The following is an 18067-nucleotide window of genomic DNA, read 5'->3' as shown; positions in this document are numbered from 1 at the left end:
AATTGCCAAAATCCCGATAAAAGGTCAAGGTTAGAAAAGAACCGTGCTTCCGCCAGGGTGTCCAGGGAATCGTCCATACGCAGCAAGGGGTATGCATCCGCGATGGAAACCTTATTGAGCTTGCGGAAATCAACACAATCGCAAGCTGCCGTTGTGCTTCTTGACAAGCACGATCAGGGCACCCCATGGACTGGTGGATGGTGAGATGATGTACGCGGCCATCATCTCATCAACCACCACATGAACATGTTCCTTCTCGGCCGGGCTCAAGCGATAAGGATTTTGCCGAAACGGGGCAGCATCGCCCGTATCAATATGGTGGCTTAAAAGGGACGTGCGACCAATATCAAATTGACTTTTACAAAAAATGTCAGAAAATTCACGCAAGAGAGCACGCAGCTTCCCCCTTTATCCCATAGATAAATCGCCGCACTCAGAGCAAAGTTTATCAATCCATCCTTCGTCCACATCCTGGAACCCACGAGCTTGAGCGCCGACCCCGACACTTCCCACAACGTCCCTCTCTGGACGCGCCGACGAAGCATGTGCCAGCACGGTACTCTCCTGGATGGCCGTTGTCCGGCCCGACATTAAGAACCTGAATGAAAGGTTCTTGGTCCTGGGACACCAATGTCTGGGCTGCCACTAGCGACATACCGCGATTAAGTTTATTGGAGGGCCCCAAAACAACACCCTCATCCGCAGTGCGCACATTGAGCAGTTTTCGCAACTGGAGGGGCACTAACATTTGTGCGCCAGGCGGAATCCGCAATGTTCGGCATGCAATAGCCTGCACCGTCGCGTTAGCGGAGACACGAGTCGGAGACGGAAGAAATGCCATACGCCGTCCCGACGGCAATTCCAGACAGCCCTGATCAACACAAATCTTCAGGGGCGTCTTGTGCAGAAAATCGGTCCCGAGCAAACACGGGATGGCTCGGGCCGTAGAAACCAAAACGTGGCCCGACAATTTGACATCGGCAATATGCAACTCAGCCGTTATCCGTCCGATTATTCCCAACGATCCGCTATTAGTGACAAAACACGGAGCATCCACAGGTTCCAAAACGTGATACCGAGGAGGTAAAATGTTATAGATAAGTTCAGAAATAATAGTCGAAGACGCGCCGGTATCAACGAGCTTACGTATTTCCGACGAACTCCTGGCCACCGTGACCACTCTATGAGAAAGCTCCGACCACTAATCCGGTTGGAGCTGGCGCGCGTCACAAACACGTCCCGACTCCCGCCGAACCCGCGCGCGACCCCGACCCAAACCGGACCCCCCCGATGGGTGAAGTGAACCCCGGGGCCGAGTGTGGGGTGCGCCGTGACTCGCCTTATGAAGCAGGGAGCCGTAGGAAGGCGGACTTCCCAGGGGTCGCCGTCGAGGAAACCGACAGCCCGACTGGACGTTCCCCGGCAGGCCAACAGTTGTAGCAGACGACCCGGCCACTCCTGGACTGAGATGATGAAGACCTCGCACGTCGCCGGTCGTCCCTCCGCCGATCATCAGCACCCCGATGGGCGCCACCCTGCTGGTGCAGCGAGCATGCAGGAGCAGGCTTGGTCTCCGCGTAGGCCTCCGGCTCTGTGGAGGATGTGGCGCATGCCACCAACACCCTGCTGCACCTGTATGCACCTGGCAACCCGGAGTGAAGACACCGCATCGTCCTCAGCGGGAAGCACAGTGTGGAGGTCTTTTGCAACTCCCAGCATCTTCTCGAGGACCAAGGCGTCAAAGACCGTCGTGGTCCATTTTAGGGTACGTGGCCTTTGCTAGCGCCAAAAGCGCGCTATGGTAGGCGAGAGCTGACTCACCCTCCCCTTTACGTCTTATGGCGAACTTTTGCCGGGTGTTCAACGGAGGCTCAAACAGCCGCCATCTGGTCGAACGTCAGCAGTAGGGTGGATCTGTCAGACGACGGGATGGCGAGGAACGCCGCCAAGGCGTCGTCGTCGAGGGTGGTGGGCAGCGCTTTTAACGCCTCCGTCCATCCCGCAAAGTCAGCATTGGTCAGAAACACCGCTTAAACGCTACCCAATCGCCGCTGGCAGCAACAAATTATTTAATGAAGGGCAGTCGGCGGCGGAGGGACGGGATGTCCATCGGCGAGGACCGCTCTGCTTCGAGCTTTGCGGCCTCCGCGCTCCGCGCCGGCAGTAAAATGGCGGCCGTAAGCATGGGCTGCGCCGTCGACGTTCCCGCCCTTTGTGAAATGGCGGCCGAGTCGCTCAGTCCAGACGACTCCGCCGCTCCCTCCTCCGCCGCAGCAGTTAGAGGATGCAGCTCGGCGAGGATCGAGGACGCCGTCTGAAGAAGCTCCGCAAGGCGACTGTGCAAGTCTCTGACGAGCGCTACGCGCTCCGACGGCGCTCTGCTCTTCTTCATCGACGGCCGTGGGCGGAATCCGCTTTTCATCGTCTTCGTCGTCCGAAGCCCATGTACGAACTTTGCGATGTGTAGACATGACTGTCTACCGCTAGCTATTTCCTAGCAAGTTGGCCACTTCCGACACCAGTTGTAGTGAGTCCAACTGAGTCGCAGACGTTGTCTTAGGGAGCAACACGTTTTATTAAACTATTTGCACAACATACTCCAGGCTATTAACAACATACTCTTGGGTGGTGACCACCAAACTAACCACGCTACGGCGGAACTAGACACAGTTCCGCTAACCCAGTCCGGACCACAAGCTGGGTCCCGGACCGCGTGGCTGGAGGCTTCTTCAAGATTGACATGGATCTCCTGCCTCTCCAACAGTAAGAACCCCAAGCCCCTCACTGGGGGGCCCCTCTTATATTGGGCTGGGCTGGGGCTGGCTTCGCCTCTCGCCCTGCCCACCATCTCGATCTCTCTCACCATTGCCCGAAGGCTCTCGAGAGTTCTTCCCGGACCATGTGACCACCCATTGGCCCCCTCCACCGATAGCCCCCCTCCAGTATCATCCGGTCACATGTCCCCATGTCAGCCAGAGTATCATGCCCCCAACGTAACCCTAGCTGGCTGACACTCTCGCTTTCTCAACGGGAGCCCACACCGCAGGCTGTGCATGGTGCCACTGCGCTGAACCAGCGCTCACCCAAGCCCCCACTAGGGTTGGTACTACACCCCGTGTCCGGGGTGTACACACAACAGTATACATCCCGCCGTGGCCTCGCAGGCCAGGCACCACACAGTGACATTCCCAGTCACTACAAGTGTGCCAGTGGGAAAGAGGAAATAGACTTCAGCATCTCATACCCACAAGTAACCAATCGGAGGTCTTTTAAGCAGGAAATATGAGCGAGGATTTTGTAGCCTGAATTCCAGAAAGGCTAAGCTCGGTAGGTTTTATTCCGGTAGACACATGAGTAATCACTTTTAAGTCAAACTTGTGTTTACTACTTTGGACTAACAAAATATTGTGGTGTTTTCTCCGTGTGTATTCATGATGTGGTGTGTGCGGTGTGGTGCAGGTGTTCACGCTGCAGAAAAGGCCAACCAGGTTTAGTTTTATGATGCTGCCACCCCCAGGACAATATTACCCAGTTTCGGTCACCCATTTGGAACTTCCCAATCAGGTAACAGCGATGGTTAACAAGTAGACACTGTCAATTCCGAAAGTGGTGGTGGTGGCATCGCCAGGAATCCAAATACAGTTGACTCGATTATCTGCGTGCAGTTTATCTGATTTGCTGATTAACTTGTACCTGAGATTTTGACAAATAAATAACTCATGGATTTTCCCTTTAGCCCAAATTAATAATCGAAAAATAGTTGTACATAGTTATTCTTGGAAATGTTTATTACAAGTTACTTGCTTAAACCGAACAAATATGTTGCTCCGGTTGATCCGAAATCCATGTGATTGCCTCTACAGTAGATCTTTACAGCAGTGGGTGGAGTTTGATTGATGTTGATTGGCATGGCTCTGCTGCTGTCCACTTAGGGGGCAGGGTCTTCTGCACGGAAGCAGGAAAGTGTTATCACTGAGCAAGGCCATCGCATACTAATGATCGACCGATCGATCGTTAGTATTTGTTCTAAATCGAAAGAGAAACAATCATTATCATCAGTTCTGCTTCATTTTTATTTTACCTGATCATTTATTTTGTGAGTTGTAATGTATATCTATGTAAGTGTTTTTTTATAGCATAGAGATCTGCGGACAATACATATTTTGGAATTATCCATGATTTTTTATTATCCGCGGCCATCCTCCCCGTCATTAGCGCGAATAATCGAGAGTCTACTATAACGTTGAGTTGTGCTGCATCATACTGAATTGTAATAATCTGAAGAGCAATGTATTTGTATGTAAGAACATATATGAGGCAGTGTTAAGATATAACAGGCAAGCATAGGTTGTGATGGGGGTTGGGGGGTTACTTTTGCATGATGGAGGAGAGGGGCAGGTCACAGAACGGCCACGAGAGTGGCATCCAGAGGCTGGCGACTGAAGGGAAAGAACCAAATCCACCAGGTGATGACTATAAGAGAGCAGAGACCTTCAAGGTCAGCTGCTGATTTCTACAAAAGCTTTGGGATCTGGTAGAAGGGGAGAAGTGTTGTCATTGTGTTTGACTACAAAGGTATTGGCCATTGTCAGAATTATTAAACAACCCTCACGAATAACAGCGTTTGGGGGAGACCTTCAGCGGTGCATTAAAAATGAGCTGCGGAAAGCAAAATAAACTGCTACCCTAAATGTGTGTATTACATATGGGGCGCTGTTATCTTAAAGGAATGTATAAAGCTCCTTAATCAAGGGCGCTTTTCAAAGAATTAACAACGGTGCAACAACGTATGAATGTAATGGTGGAGATGAGGTGAATAAAATAAATGAGAGGAAGCAATGGGAGCAAATCTGTGATGCGGAAATTCGGTGAAAGTAAAATTTGCAGTCAGTTGATGTATGGATTAAATGAATAGGAATGAGTGAAAGCCATATCATGAAGATATGAAGAGGGAAAATAGCGGTGGCAGTTATGAGGGGGAGATTAAGGGGTCATGGGGTGAACTAGGAAACAATAAGTAAGTTTTGAGTGAAGAGTGGAAACTAGTGAGGGAAGGTGAATGCTTAATGTGAAGGGGGAACTTTGTTCCAGTGAAGGGGGGCAAGAAAAGAAGCATGGATTGAGCACAAGGAAGAGAAGGAAGAACAAAGAGAGACAGCAAAGATTGAGAACGTAGAGGGCGAGAAGGCGACAGAGAAAGATGCAAGCATGGCAAGATACTCGTTTTGTGCAAACGGTTATTCTTGGTGCAGTGAATGGGTTTTGTGATCTCTTGGTGTCATGATTTCTTGGTAATGATCCCACCACATAGGTGTACATCCGCCTGTCTGCCAGCTCCCCGCCAACACCGCTTTTGGAGGGCCGAGAGGATGAGCAAGGCCTCAACCCCAAGCTGATCGCCGCTTTAATTAAAATCCACACATCACCGGTCCGCCTTTCTCCACTAAAGGATTTTAATGTCGGTAAGTAAGACGATGCAGTGCTCATTAAACGTTTGTGCTTTCCGAATTTACATTTTTCTACTCCTCTTAAAGAGCCTCGTCACCATACTAAACCAGAATGTGTCGTTTGATCACCATGTACAAAATATAGTCAGGTCGAGCAATTTTCATATCAGGGCTCTACGACACATTCGACCACTATTGAGTCGTGACGTAGCCAACACGGTGGCATGTAGCATCATATCGACAAGGCTCAATTATTGCAACTCGCTACTCTACGGGACATCTGGCAAAACTATTACCAAGCTGCAGCGTATACAAACTATTTGCCACGTGTACTGCAAGATCTGACCATGTCCGTCCGGTGTTCGCCGAACTGCATTGACTTCCAGTTGCTGAACAAATACACTAAGGTCACGCTCATTACACGCAAAGTGCTTGCCACAAATGAACAACAATACCTTGCTCATCTCATAAAGGAACGCGAACCATCATGCGAACTCCAGTCATCCTCACAGCGGCTTTTGACTAGCCATCGAACAAAGATGGTGGTCACGGCATTGCACGCTTTTAGATGCGCTGCTGCGTCTTTCTGGAACACACTTCTGATATTAGAAAGCCACTGGAGCTATGCACTTTTAAATATACATTGAAAACTAATTTCTTTAGAACTGCTTTTTGTGTGTTTCATTTGTTGTCCTTCCCCCACACCTCCAATTAGCACGATTGTCTATGTATGGTGCAAAAGAAGTTCCATACAAACAAAGATCCCCCATAGAGCCTTAACCGACTTTTGTGGCAAGTGCTGTTAGCGAGCACCTATACACACATACATACAACATGCCTGTGTAGGTTTGCACATAAGGTTATTATACACAAGTTCGCCACTTGACAACTTATTCCAAGAAGGCTAAACAGAGTGGTGTGGCAACAGCCACTCCTGCAGCTTCATATGTTGAAACAACAACCGCCGTTCACCCAAGTGGCAGTGACATCACCACGGCGCATGTGCCATGCTAGGTGCACTTTGAGGCCAACGTGAAGTGTAGAAGGCCCGCCGCTGGCAAGAGGAGGTCACGGAACAGACTCGCAAGAACACCACGTGCAAAATTATAGTCAGGTTGAGCAATTTTCATAACAGGCTCTACGACACATTCGATCACTATTGAGTCATGACGTAGCCAACACGATGGCATGTAGCATCGTATCGACGAGGCTCAATTATAGTGGGGTGGAGCGGCCCAGCCCCCAGCCTGGCCAAGGTGTCACCTCCGCCGGCTAGGCAATCTAGGCGAGGCCGCGGGCTCTGCACGGGACTAGGCCTCACCACGGCAATGTAAAGTACGATTTAATTGCTTCATTCGAAGAACTCACGTAGATTGTTTACTATTATGAAACAAATAAGTTAGCACATATTACAAAAATAATGTTTGTGTGCAGACAACTAATATTTCAATAATTAGTTGCTAAATATTTACTTATTTAGGTGTCTTTTTATGACGCTGCACCAGTGTACTGCCAGTCTGTGCTGCTGCCTGCAGATTAATTGACGTCAATGCACTGCCACTATTATCTACACTGCTAATTTTGCTTTTGGGCATTTGTAAGTGTATGCTAGTTTATAATATGTTGCCTATACTCAAACTTTTTGGCTCTTTCGGTAAGTCACGTAGGTAGAAAATAAATTAAATCACGACGTTTCGAGCGCAACACAAGTGCCTGTCATCAGGTGGAAACAACCACAGCAATAAACAATTGCTGAAGTGGGCAAAAGGAGGCTGCTTTCAGCTGCTGACCGTATTGCCAGCTTATTATGTCGACTCTAGCAATGCTTATGTCATTGAGTCAGCGTACTGGCAGTCTATAATCTAGACTGTAGCCTGCTTCTCAACTTACCTGTGCGTACTGCTGCTCTATAATATTGACTTCATCTTATTTCTTCAATGCATTTCTATTGTTTCCATTGCTCACGTCATGCTATTTACTGATACGCAGTACTGCGATGCTGAGTACTATGTTATACTGTTAAATACGTTGGACTTTCGTAGTTACAGCCAATTACATTTACTCTATCATTTTGTTACATTTGTGGGAACATTACCTCACCTTTTCTTTCCTCCAAAGCGGGGAGCATGTAGGGAGGTTCAATGCCCTAAATATTGTTGATGTTGCTGTTCTTTCGGTGGGTTAGGAACATTGTGAGAGAAACATTGTTCTTCCGTACCAAGAAAACACCATCGCACGATTTCCTGACACTAACAGAGCATACGATGCCCTACAATAACACATTTTACTGTCGAAAGTCCAAGATGGGTACCACGTCAAGATTCCTCCAATTACAAAGCTGCAAGACAAAGACATCCTCACAAAACTGTCTCCTCTAAAAAAACTTTTATTTCTTCATCATCATCGACAGAGGAGGAAACCACATTATGGTGCGCCAACCTCTTTCACCAGTATGTTGTCAATGAGCATGCCAACATTGAGAGTGAGCACCTTCTTTACATTCAACTGAATCAAAACCGCCTGCGTGTGAACAGTATGCTCATCTCTGGGACGCCATAAATGCCGACGGAGATGCAAACGCTCAGAATGTGGGCAGATTAGCTATTTTGCCTTCATTCACAGCTCGACCAAGATACATGCAGGAGAAGACTCGGGATGCCATGACGTACATCAGCCAATATGGCAGGCCCCATCTCTTTATCACCTTCACTTTCAATCCCAAATGAAAGGAGATCCAGGTTTACCTTTATCCAAACCAAAAGCCACCAGACAGACATGACATCTTAGTGAGGATCTTTAAACTCAAAGTTGATGACCTCATGATGCTTTTTACAACCAACGAAGGCGGCATCCTTGGATAGACAAGCAGTAACTTGCACACCATTGGGTGGCAAAAACGTCGTCTTCCTCATGCTCACATTTAGCTATGGATGAGGGAAACAATTCATGCAAGTCACATTGACACATTTATCAGTGCTGAGCTACCTGACCCCTATCAAGACCCTGCACTTTTTCAATGTGGTCTGCAACCAAATGGTCCATGACCCATGTGGCCAGTTGTATCCAAATGCGCCATGTATGCAAGCCCACAGGTGTACCAAGAGGTATCTACAAAACTACTTTAAAGACACTCAGTAGGCCCATGATGGCTATCCTCTTTATCGTCGCATAAATACTGAGCATGGAGGATTTAAAACAACGCTCAGATCTGCCACTAACTCAGATATTAAAGTTGACAACAGGTGGATCGTTCCCTCTTCTCTGCAAGATCTACCAGGCCCACTTTAACGTCAAATTCTGCTATTCTACAAAAAGCCATCAAATATGTTTGCCAATACATCAACAAAGGCTCTGACATGGCTGTCTTTGCCTTACAAAACCAAGAGGCAAAGTGTGCATGAGGTTAAACCTTTTTTTCAAGGAAGATACATCAGCAACAATGAGGCCATTTGGAGAATTCTTGCCTTCCCCATCCATGACTGTTCCCCCACAGTCGTCCATTTGGCAGTTCACCTCAAAAATGGTCAACGCATCTACTTCACCGAAGGAAATGCCCAACAACAGACCCTGGCTGCACAAGATACCACCCTGATGGCATTCTTTGTTTTGTGCCCAAGTGACCCATTTTCTGCCAACCCTCCTACTATAGATGGACTGCTAAAAAAAAATGGAAGCGACGTGCTGATGACGGTAAATCTGATGCCTTACAAAGAGTCTACACTGTTCATCCTAACAATCAGCAGTGCTACTTTTTCCCAATGCTTCTCCATGTTGCCAAAGGACCCACATATTTCCAAGACCTCGAAACAGTGGAAGGAGTTGTCTGTCAAACATATGGGGAAGCTTGCAATCTTCGTGCAATTCTTGCGGATGATCACCATCTTCATAGAGCTATGACAAGCTTCTGTTAGTCCCCTTTCCAACTGACATTGCTCTTCTGCATGAATATTCAAGTTTGCAGCCCATATAACCCCATGGGACTCTGGCAAAAATACAAAGGCATGAGTGAGGACATCCTCCACGGAGCTCAATGACAAAATACAAACCTCGACATCAACTTTTCTGATGTCATCTTCAAACAGGCCCTCATCCTCCTTCAGGACAAACTGCACTCCATTGGTGGAAAATACCTCACGTCTATGGGATTACCAACACCCTACAGGGACAAACTGCATGCCCTTGCTCAAGAGATCCTACGTGAAATATGCTGTGATGTTTTAGAGCTTTTAATTATTTAGGAAAATTAACCAAAGCTGATGGATGCACAAATGGAAGCCTACATGAAAATCTTGGAAGACATTGAGACTACAAATGGAGTCATTTATTTCCTTTATGCACCTTCCAGTACTGGGAAGACCTTTGTTTTCATACTGTTCTTCGCTAAGGCTCGCCAGAGAGAGAATTGCTCTAGCTGTGGCATCATCGGGGATTGCTGTGTAAGTCGATGTGTGTGTGTGTGTGAGTCGATGTGTGTGTTTGAGTCTATATGTATGTGCGTAAGTCGATGTGTCTGTCGTTTTAGCCCGGGCAACGCCAGATGTGTGTGTGTAAGTCCATGTGTGTGTGTTAGTCGATGTGTGTTAGTCGATGTGTGTGCATGGCTCCATGTGAGTGTGTAAGTCACTATGTGTGTCTGTGTCAGTCGATGTGTGTGTGTACGTCGATGTGTGTGTGTGTGAGTCAATATGTGTGTTAGTCCATATGTTGTGTGGTTATTCTTGACACCACTGGAGACTTGTAGATCCATGCGTAGACGGAGCTTCATGTAAGGGCTTGCGCCAGTTGTTTATTAACCACTCTGCACATGTCATTTACACTCTTGAGTATTACACACTCACTGCTTACACTCCACACCCGACGCCTGCCCCCGTTATGGTGCGCGTCAGAACTCTGGTCTGCACGTGGAACTGTCTCCCATTATTCTACACCCCGGCACGGCTTCCCCTCGTCTGCCCCGGGCGGGGGCACGCCATCACCGCCCGGCGACGAGGTTGGGGTTCTAAACTTCTAGCCTTCCTTCGGCGGCTGGGCTGTTCCCACTGCAGGCACACGTTCCCATCTCTACTCACACTCCACACCCCAGGGGAAGTGTACTGGGGATTCCTAGCACTCACACAGGCTACTCTAGCCTGGCGCTAATTTCCCCCTACCCTGGGTCCCAACTTCCAACCTCACACCTTCGTGGCTCCTTGCGACGACCCAGAACACGTCACGGGTCCCACCCTAAATATCCCCGGAGGACATGACGTCACCGTCCCACCCGCCATGCATGACGTCACTCTCTGACGTCACTGCACCGGAGGGCGAGCGTGACGTAACGTCATTATTTACAACTCTACATCACCCCCCCCTGTGAAGAAAAATCAGCCGTCTCGGCTGTCCACGTCCCCTCACATATAAACAACAACAATCCTAGACAACCCCAACAACAAACCAATCCTAGACCCTGTTGTATATGTTGGATTATGAAATTTTGATAAAAAATAATAAAAATTAATAATTTCCCGAAAAATGCGCAAATCACATTAATTATGTTAATGTGTGTAATTATATGCATAAATTATGATAATGTATGTGATTATATGCATAAATTATGATAATCACGGAGATAATCGTAGTAATTTATGCGGAAGCTTGTGACTATGTTAATGTGTGCAGTTATGATAATTAGGCTTAGTTTCGTTTATCAATCAGGATAACATGATTATCATTGATTAAACATTTACCGATTATCCTAGTGTGTGTTATGATATTTTAGGTCTCCATTTTCATATCTCATCGCAGGTAACAGCTCTTATGAATAAGACAGTTTTGCATGGACTTGGAAAGAAGCACTCGAACAGTTGGTGTTAAGAAATTTTAATTCTAAACAAGCACATGACACTCTAGTATGCGAAAGCGAGTATACGTCAATAAATTCATGGGCAAGATTATGCAATTAACGAAATTGAATGACTAAAACATTTCTTATTCATGTAACTCGACGGCAGCAACTGCTTTGCACGATCAATTGGTAGTGAACGCACCACCTCGAAATGGCAACCCTTTTTGAAACGCAAAGATAAAAAAAAATGTTTAAGTCTTATTCGTGTGCGTGCTGTGTGTGCGTTGTCCCCTCGTAATATTAATTAAATTTCTTAGAGCCGGGAGTTGTGTCGTTAGCTTGCGTGGTGTGGGAGGATACAACCCGCCGCCAGCGAAGTTCCTCTCTGGGTTGGGCGTGGCCGCAGCGAGCCCCTGCTGCTCCCTCGCTCGGACGTCTCTGCTTGTGCGCTCTCTCTCTCTCTCTCTCCACTGCTGGATGACGAGTTGGCACGACGCTCAGTGACGTCCGAGTCGTGCTGCTCTTGCGCTCTCTCTCCCTCTACTGCTAGATGACGAGTTGGCACGACGCTCGGTGACGCCCGGGTCGTGCTGCTGCTGTGGCTCTCTCCTTGATCGTTGCCAACTTCACACGGACACTCGCCCTTGCTTCAGGCTGTGTTGGCTTGTGGCTCTGGACGACGCGGCTGTGCTCACTGGGTCGTTGGTCGGTGTGCGCCTCAAACACACGGCGCAGGCGATGGCTCTTGCTCTCTCTTGGTGGCAGCCCCCGGCTTCTCCACTGCTGGACGATTGTTGAGTCGGCACGATGCTCGCCGTCGCTCTGGACGTATAGTCTGTTCTCACTGGCCGTTGGTCGGTGTGCGCCTCAAACACACGGCGCATGCGATGGCGCTGTCCTCCTCCTCACAGCCGTTCAATCAGGCTTTCTCCACTGCTTTGCGCTCTCTGCTTTGCTCGCTTGGCGATCTCCGCCCTTCCTGCGGGTTGTTCGCTGGTCGTCACTCTGACGAGGAGCGATGTTTCGTTCGTGGCAGGGTGGACGTTGGTGTCTTTGTTGAATTCACTCGCAGCTCGGCGACTCAGGGTAGCGATTCTTCTCAGGTGGTGCAGACCTCGGCTTGTTGCTGCACGTCGCTACCCCGTGAACCTCGTCATTCTGGATGACGAAAAACTTCTTCATTGGCGGTGACGAGAGGAGGTGGAGCCGACGCCCCGTGACGATCTGTGGTGGGGCTGAAGCCCCGGAGACGAGATGGTGGGGGCTCAAGCCCCGGAGACGAGATGGGGCCCAGAGCCCCTGATGATCTGGCTTGAATGGATTTTTCCTCGGCTTATATCGGGAAATTCCACTCAGTTTCCCGAGTTGTTCAAAGGCTGTCATAAAACCTTCCTGTGGGGGTGAAGTTGTGCGTCCGTGTGTGTCGTGTCCGTCCGTGTGTGTTAGTCCGTATGTTTATTAGCTTTGAAGACACAGCTGTGTAATTATTCTAGAAGGAGGGGTGGGGGCCTCGTGACGGCGCCACCTAAGTTATCCATTAACCAGACCGACGATTGCGTTCGCATCGAGTTATAAAAAAAAATATTCTAATCCATGTTTTTGTTTCTGAATAATATTTGTCGTGAAAACCTACGCGTTAAGCGAGCTTAATGATTCCCTCCCTTGCTCGGGAATCATATCTTTTGTCTCGCACAGCTCAAGTTTGTTTTGGTTTGGAAGTTGAAATGCGACTTATTTGCTGCTTAGTTCCATTGTGACTTGATTGCGAGCGACCCTGATTATGCCGTAACCGTGTTCACGGTGTTTCATCATGGCCCGATCTCCCCATAAAAATGTTATTTGCTCGCGTGTGCAATTTTTGCTGTCCGTGTTGCGGGGAGACAAAGACGGTTGTTTCCACGGTGGAAGCACCCGGCGCATGCGCTTATTTATTTATCTTCGGAGGCATGTGTTCCAACCTTTATTGGGGCAATCTCCTGGCCCCTGGTGTGTGGGTGTGGAGATCCTCTTCGGGAAAACAAAGACGGCCATGTTGCGTTTGGTTAATTATGAGAGACTTCTCCGCCCTTAGCTCCTCTAGGAGATCCACTTTAATTCCGTACTTATTATTTGACTTCTTGTGATTATTTAATCTGATATCCCGGCTAGGAATTTTTGTTTTGGAGCGACCCAAGCCATAATTATTCTTTGATGCTTCGGCCCGGCCGCGTAGAAATTATTTAAAGTAAATAATGTCCGTATTTAATTAACAATTGATGAATCGCGACTCTGGTGCAGACTGTAGTCTGGTTCCCAATTGGAGTGAGGATAGATACTGTCTGCTTAATCTTCATGGCTAAGTTGGTAACTTGTTTATCTAACATGGTTCAAAACCCGTCTGTGCTTTTTGTCGTCAATGTTGTTTCCTTTGTTAAGAATATAATTATATATTTCGTGGCCTGGTTTTGTCTTTATCAACGGGTTTTTTTTCGTAAGGCTTTTTAACGAAATTGTCATCCTAACCCTCCGCCTGCCATTCCCCCCTCCCTTGTTCCTCTTGTGTGAAATTAGGGGAGTTTTTATGACCTTTATTGCCCTCTTTCATGCCCTCTAGCCCTTTGAGGTGAGGTATGCGCGCATCTGTGGAAGTGTGGGGGCGTGTTCGTTCCACGTTGCCCCGTGTCTAAAAAAAAATAATTATATATGTTGGCAGAATAATTCTTTAAAAAAATAATAATATTAAAAAAAATAAAAAGGGGGTATATACACAACAACCCCTACGCCAAGCATCAAAAACGCCACACAGCAACACACCACAACACCAAGCACCCAACTAACATCCCTATGAATAGCAAACCAAAACCCCTAAGCTAACCTCTTCCTGGCCACAACATAACAACAAAATAACACAAAATAACACTCGCACAATCCAATATGCAAAAAAACAAACACTGAGGGAAAAACCGTCCGCGAGGAACACAAAACCGGAGAGTCAAACTGAAAAAAGTCCCTCCCAGCAGTGTCTCCAACGTCGAAACCCTCTCTTCAATCACGGGCCCCTCTCGCTCTCACCACCGATGCCCTCCCCCGCTCTTCTTACTTCAATGTGGGGAGGGAGGCCCGTAATCACAGGGCTGCAGCGGCGCGCCGCCAGGCCGGCGCAGCACACAAGGCACAAAAGGCGGGAACGCCGCCACTGCAGAAATGGCGGGAACGCCGCCACCGCGAAAACACCGCCACGGTGAAAATGGCGGGAATGCCGCCGTGGGAAGTGCGGGAACGCCGGCACGTAAAAAATGGCGGGAACACCGCCGCGGGAATGGCGGGAACGCCGGCACGTTGAAATGGCGGGAACGCCGGCACGTTGAAAATGGCGGGAACGCCGCCGCGGGAACGGCGGGAACGCCGGCACGTTGAATTGCGGGAACGCCGGCACGTTGAAATGGCGAGAAACGCCGTCACGGTGCAAATGGCGGGAACGCCGGCACGCTGAAAAATGGCGGGAACACCACCGCGGTGGAAATGGCGGGAACGCCGGCACGGTGAAACTGGCGGGAACGATGCCACCGCCGAAACGGCGCGAACGCCACAGCTGTGTCATCTTGCAATTTCGCCATCACTCACCAACACCCGGCCGCTCCCTCGCCACCAGCAGCTGGTCGAGTTGACCAGCGACGTCGCTCCAGCTCGCCGTCGATGGCGACCAGCCCGGGCCCGCAGCCTCCTCCCATGCAGGCTGCTGTCGCCCATCCCCTGGGGCACATCACCGGAGCCCCGGACTCCGGGGTCGTCGCAGGGAGAGGCCAGGTGCAGCCCTCGCCGTCCATCCGCACCTCCGGTTGGGTCTTGCACTTCGCTGCCAGCTTTTACACCATGGCAGCGAAGGGTACAGCTTCTTCAAATTAATCAGCGAAAGTTCGATGACCACTTCTGACACCAAATGTTGTGTGGTTAAAAAGGACGCTGAAGCCGGTCGTGTAGGGGCTGACGCCAAACGTTTATTTAGGGCTTACGCCTAACTCGGGGGAAGGGGTTAACACGAGGGTTATTAACTAAGCTCCCCAGGGGAAGGGTACTGGGAGTTCCCTACACCCCACCAGGCTATCGGGCTCTTCCCACAGCACTGACCCAGGGTTCATCCAACTCGGCCGGCCGGGTAAAGTAGCCCCTTAGCCTGGCTCTCAATCCCTCTATCCTGGAGCCCCCTACTTCCTAACCACTCACTCCTCTGACTCTTGGCGAAGACCCCGTCCACGTCACGGGTCCCCCCTCAAATACCGCGGGGGCCATGACGTCACTTTACCCTGACGGCATTCCCCCGAGGCGAGTGTGACCTGACGTCAGCACTCCACTCCTCAACACATGTGTGTAAGTCCATATGGGGAGCCGTAGTGTAGCACTTAGCGCGCTGCGCAATGAACCCGGCGACCCGGGTTTGATTTCTGCTCAAGGCCAACACCAGTGACGATTATCTGAACCGGTTCTGGGCCTCCCCTAGGTCGACTCAGCCTCAAATGAGTACCCAGTGCGGTGTGTAAACATTCCACTGGGGAGACAAAGGCGGCCGGGCGTGGTGCTGGCCACCCACCCACCCTCTCGTGTACCATTCCGGCCTTCATAGGTGCTCGCTAACAGCACTTTCCCCTACAGTCTGTTAAGGCTATATGGGGGATCTTTGTCTTTGTAAGTCCATATGTGTGTGTGTGAGTCGATGTGTGTGTAACTCCATGTGTGTATATCTAAAGTCAATGTCTGTGTGTCTGTCTATGTATGTGTAGCCAATGTGTGCGTGAGTCTATGTATGTGTGTGTGAGTCGATGTGTGTGCGTAAGTCCATATGTGTGTGTCTTAGTCGATATGTGTGTGTATCTTTTTCGACCGGGCAATGCCGGGTACTTCTCGCTAGTATGTTATAAATTGTTTAAATATTTAGATAAGCTACCCCGAACCCAAAACATGTGTCTATCAAGTTGTTGTTGTTGTGTGGGAGTCCATGATCCCCCCTGAACTTCCACGTGCCCATGGCTACAGGCTCGCTCTGCATGGCGCCATTCAGCGAGGACGGCCGCTGGTGCCGGGCTCGCGTCAAGGGCGGCCCCCGCACGCTCACTGACGGCGATGGCGTCCTGCTGGTGGAGTACGTGGACTTTGGCAGCTGCTACGAGCATCGCCCCAGCGAGTGAGCGCTCCTCTGTTTTTCACTGCTTAGTAAAAGCGCACAACTTGTTGGGCGTGACTTGCATCCAATCCTTTTTTTTTCCATAACCAATCCCTTGCCACCGTTTCCTGAATAAACCAAGAGAAATAGTCGTATCCATAATTGTTGAATGTTAGGACGTTGCTCTGCAACACACCGTAGTAATGCATTGTCACTTCTATTCACATGGCAACTTTATGAGCCATTTTATGAATTGGCTGTGTGAGGTGGACCACGCTTCACGACCCAAAAATCTATTATAACTAAAACAAAAGCGTAATATAGTCGTCATCCCTCAAAAATGGGAAATTGCAATATAATGCAAGAAATGTCCCTATTACATGTGGGATGCTAATTGGCTTGGAGCATTTGTCATCTCTCACTGGCTGAGCGAATGTAAACAAAGATGGCGGCAGAGTGCGTTTTCGTACCGTGGCACCACAATTAGGGACCCACCATCACACACAGTGCAGTAGTCACTCGGTTAACTTTTCTAAGAGAGCTGTTTCCACTGCCAAAACAGAATACGTAATGTAAACAAATCCAGTCGAGATCTGAATGGCTCATAAAATGGGTGTCACTGATTGACTGAGAGCATAGCTCAGCCCCACTTACAAGCGCTCGAATTGGCTGAAATTAGCGCCACCTCGTGCATAACGCAAACACGGTAGTCAACAATGTTACCGTTTGGTCAACAATGTTAATGTCCGTCAACAACTTTAACGTTAGTCAACAATGTTAACGTCGGTCAACCATGGTTCCTATGGGAGGCGAAACATTAGCCACAAAAACCGTTGAACTCATGTCGCTGTTAACCGAGGGACTAGGTGTTGTGTTTCTCACGACGATTATGGCCTTTCCACAAATGCTTTTCAGATTGCGAGCCATCCCGGTAGAGCTGCTGGAGTTTCCGGTGCAGACAGTGCAGGTGCGCCTCTGGGGGCTAAGCCCACCCCCCTGCGTGGACCCTGCTTCCGCTGCTGCTGCTGCCGGGGAGAGGCTCCCCTATGGGCCCGAGTGGCCCCACTGCACCTTGATAGCAGTTCGCAGCTGCGTGGATGGTGTGCCGCTGGTGGCCAGCACAGTGGTGAGTGTGAGGTTTGCGTGCGCTGCTGCTGCTGCGTGTGTGCTTGCCACTGTGGTTTACGCTTCCCTGACAGTCTGTTATCTGAAACTGGTCTTTGTGCAAAAAACATTCTTATTCAGGGGCCAAAAAATACCTGCAAATAACTCAGTTGAGATTGAGTGAGGCTTTCGTGGGTAAAGAAGCATAAATGGTAAAAGAATTAACAATGACAATACTGCCATTTGATAGTAAACTGAGCGCTGCGTTTTTTCTTTTCGTCCTACGCTGCTGATCACCAGTCCAATGGTTTGTTCATGTTTAGCAATTCCCCTTTGGGCCATGGAATGCTCTGTGCTCATCGTCGCATTTTCCAGCCCCCCTACCCAAAAGCCTCACTTCTTCTTTCTGCACCTGGGGGGGACGAGTTGTAGATAACAAGGCTAAAGCCATCTAGTAGTTAAGAGTTACACGTTTACATATATATAAGTTCATAATTAAAATTATCCAGTGCTGCGCGATTATCCGTGGCTTCCAACATTATCCGGCGGTCCCGG

At 49.1% G+C, this 18067-nt stretch overlaps 1 protein-coding gene across 2 annotated transcripts in view; it reads left to right on the top strand.

Annotated features, from left to right (window-relative positions):
• The window catches only part of LOC144733457 (uncharacterized), a 186333-nt gene that overhangs the window by 159431 nt on the left and 8835 nt on the right, over nucleotides 1–18067 (top strand). For both annotated transcript variants that reach the window (XM_078615365.1, XM_078615364.1), the window contains 4 exons: nucleotides 3460–3564; nucleotides 5312–5462; nucleotides 16282–16429; nucleotides 17324–17534. In XM_078615365.1, coding sequence (XP_078471491.1) covers nucleotides 3460–3564; nucleotides 5312–5462; nucleotides 16282–16429; nucleotides 17324–17534 — 615 coding nt within the window. The remainder of the gene's footprint in view (nucleotides 1–3459; nucleotides 3565–5311; nucleotides 5463–16281; nucleotides 16430–17323; nucleotides 17535–18067) is intronic.

Source organism: Lampetra planeri, chromosome 47, assembly GCF_965212315.1.
Source record: "Lampetra planeri chromosome 47, kcLamPlan1.2.h2, whole genome shotgun sequence".
In the NCBI taxonomy this organism is placed as follows: Eukaryota; Metazoa; Chordata; class Hyperoartia; order Petromyzontiformes; family Petromyzontidae; genus Lampetra; species Lampetra planeri.
The sequence above is the reverse complement of the archived record's forward strand: the minus strand, read 5'-3'. Positions and strand labels throughout refer to the sequence as shown.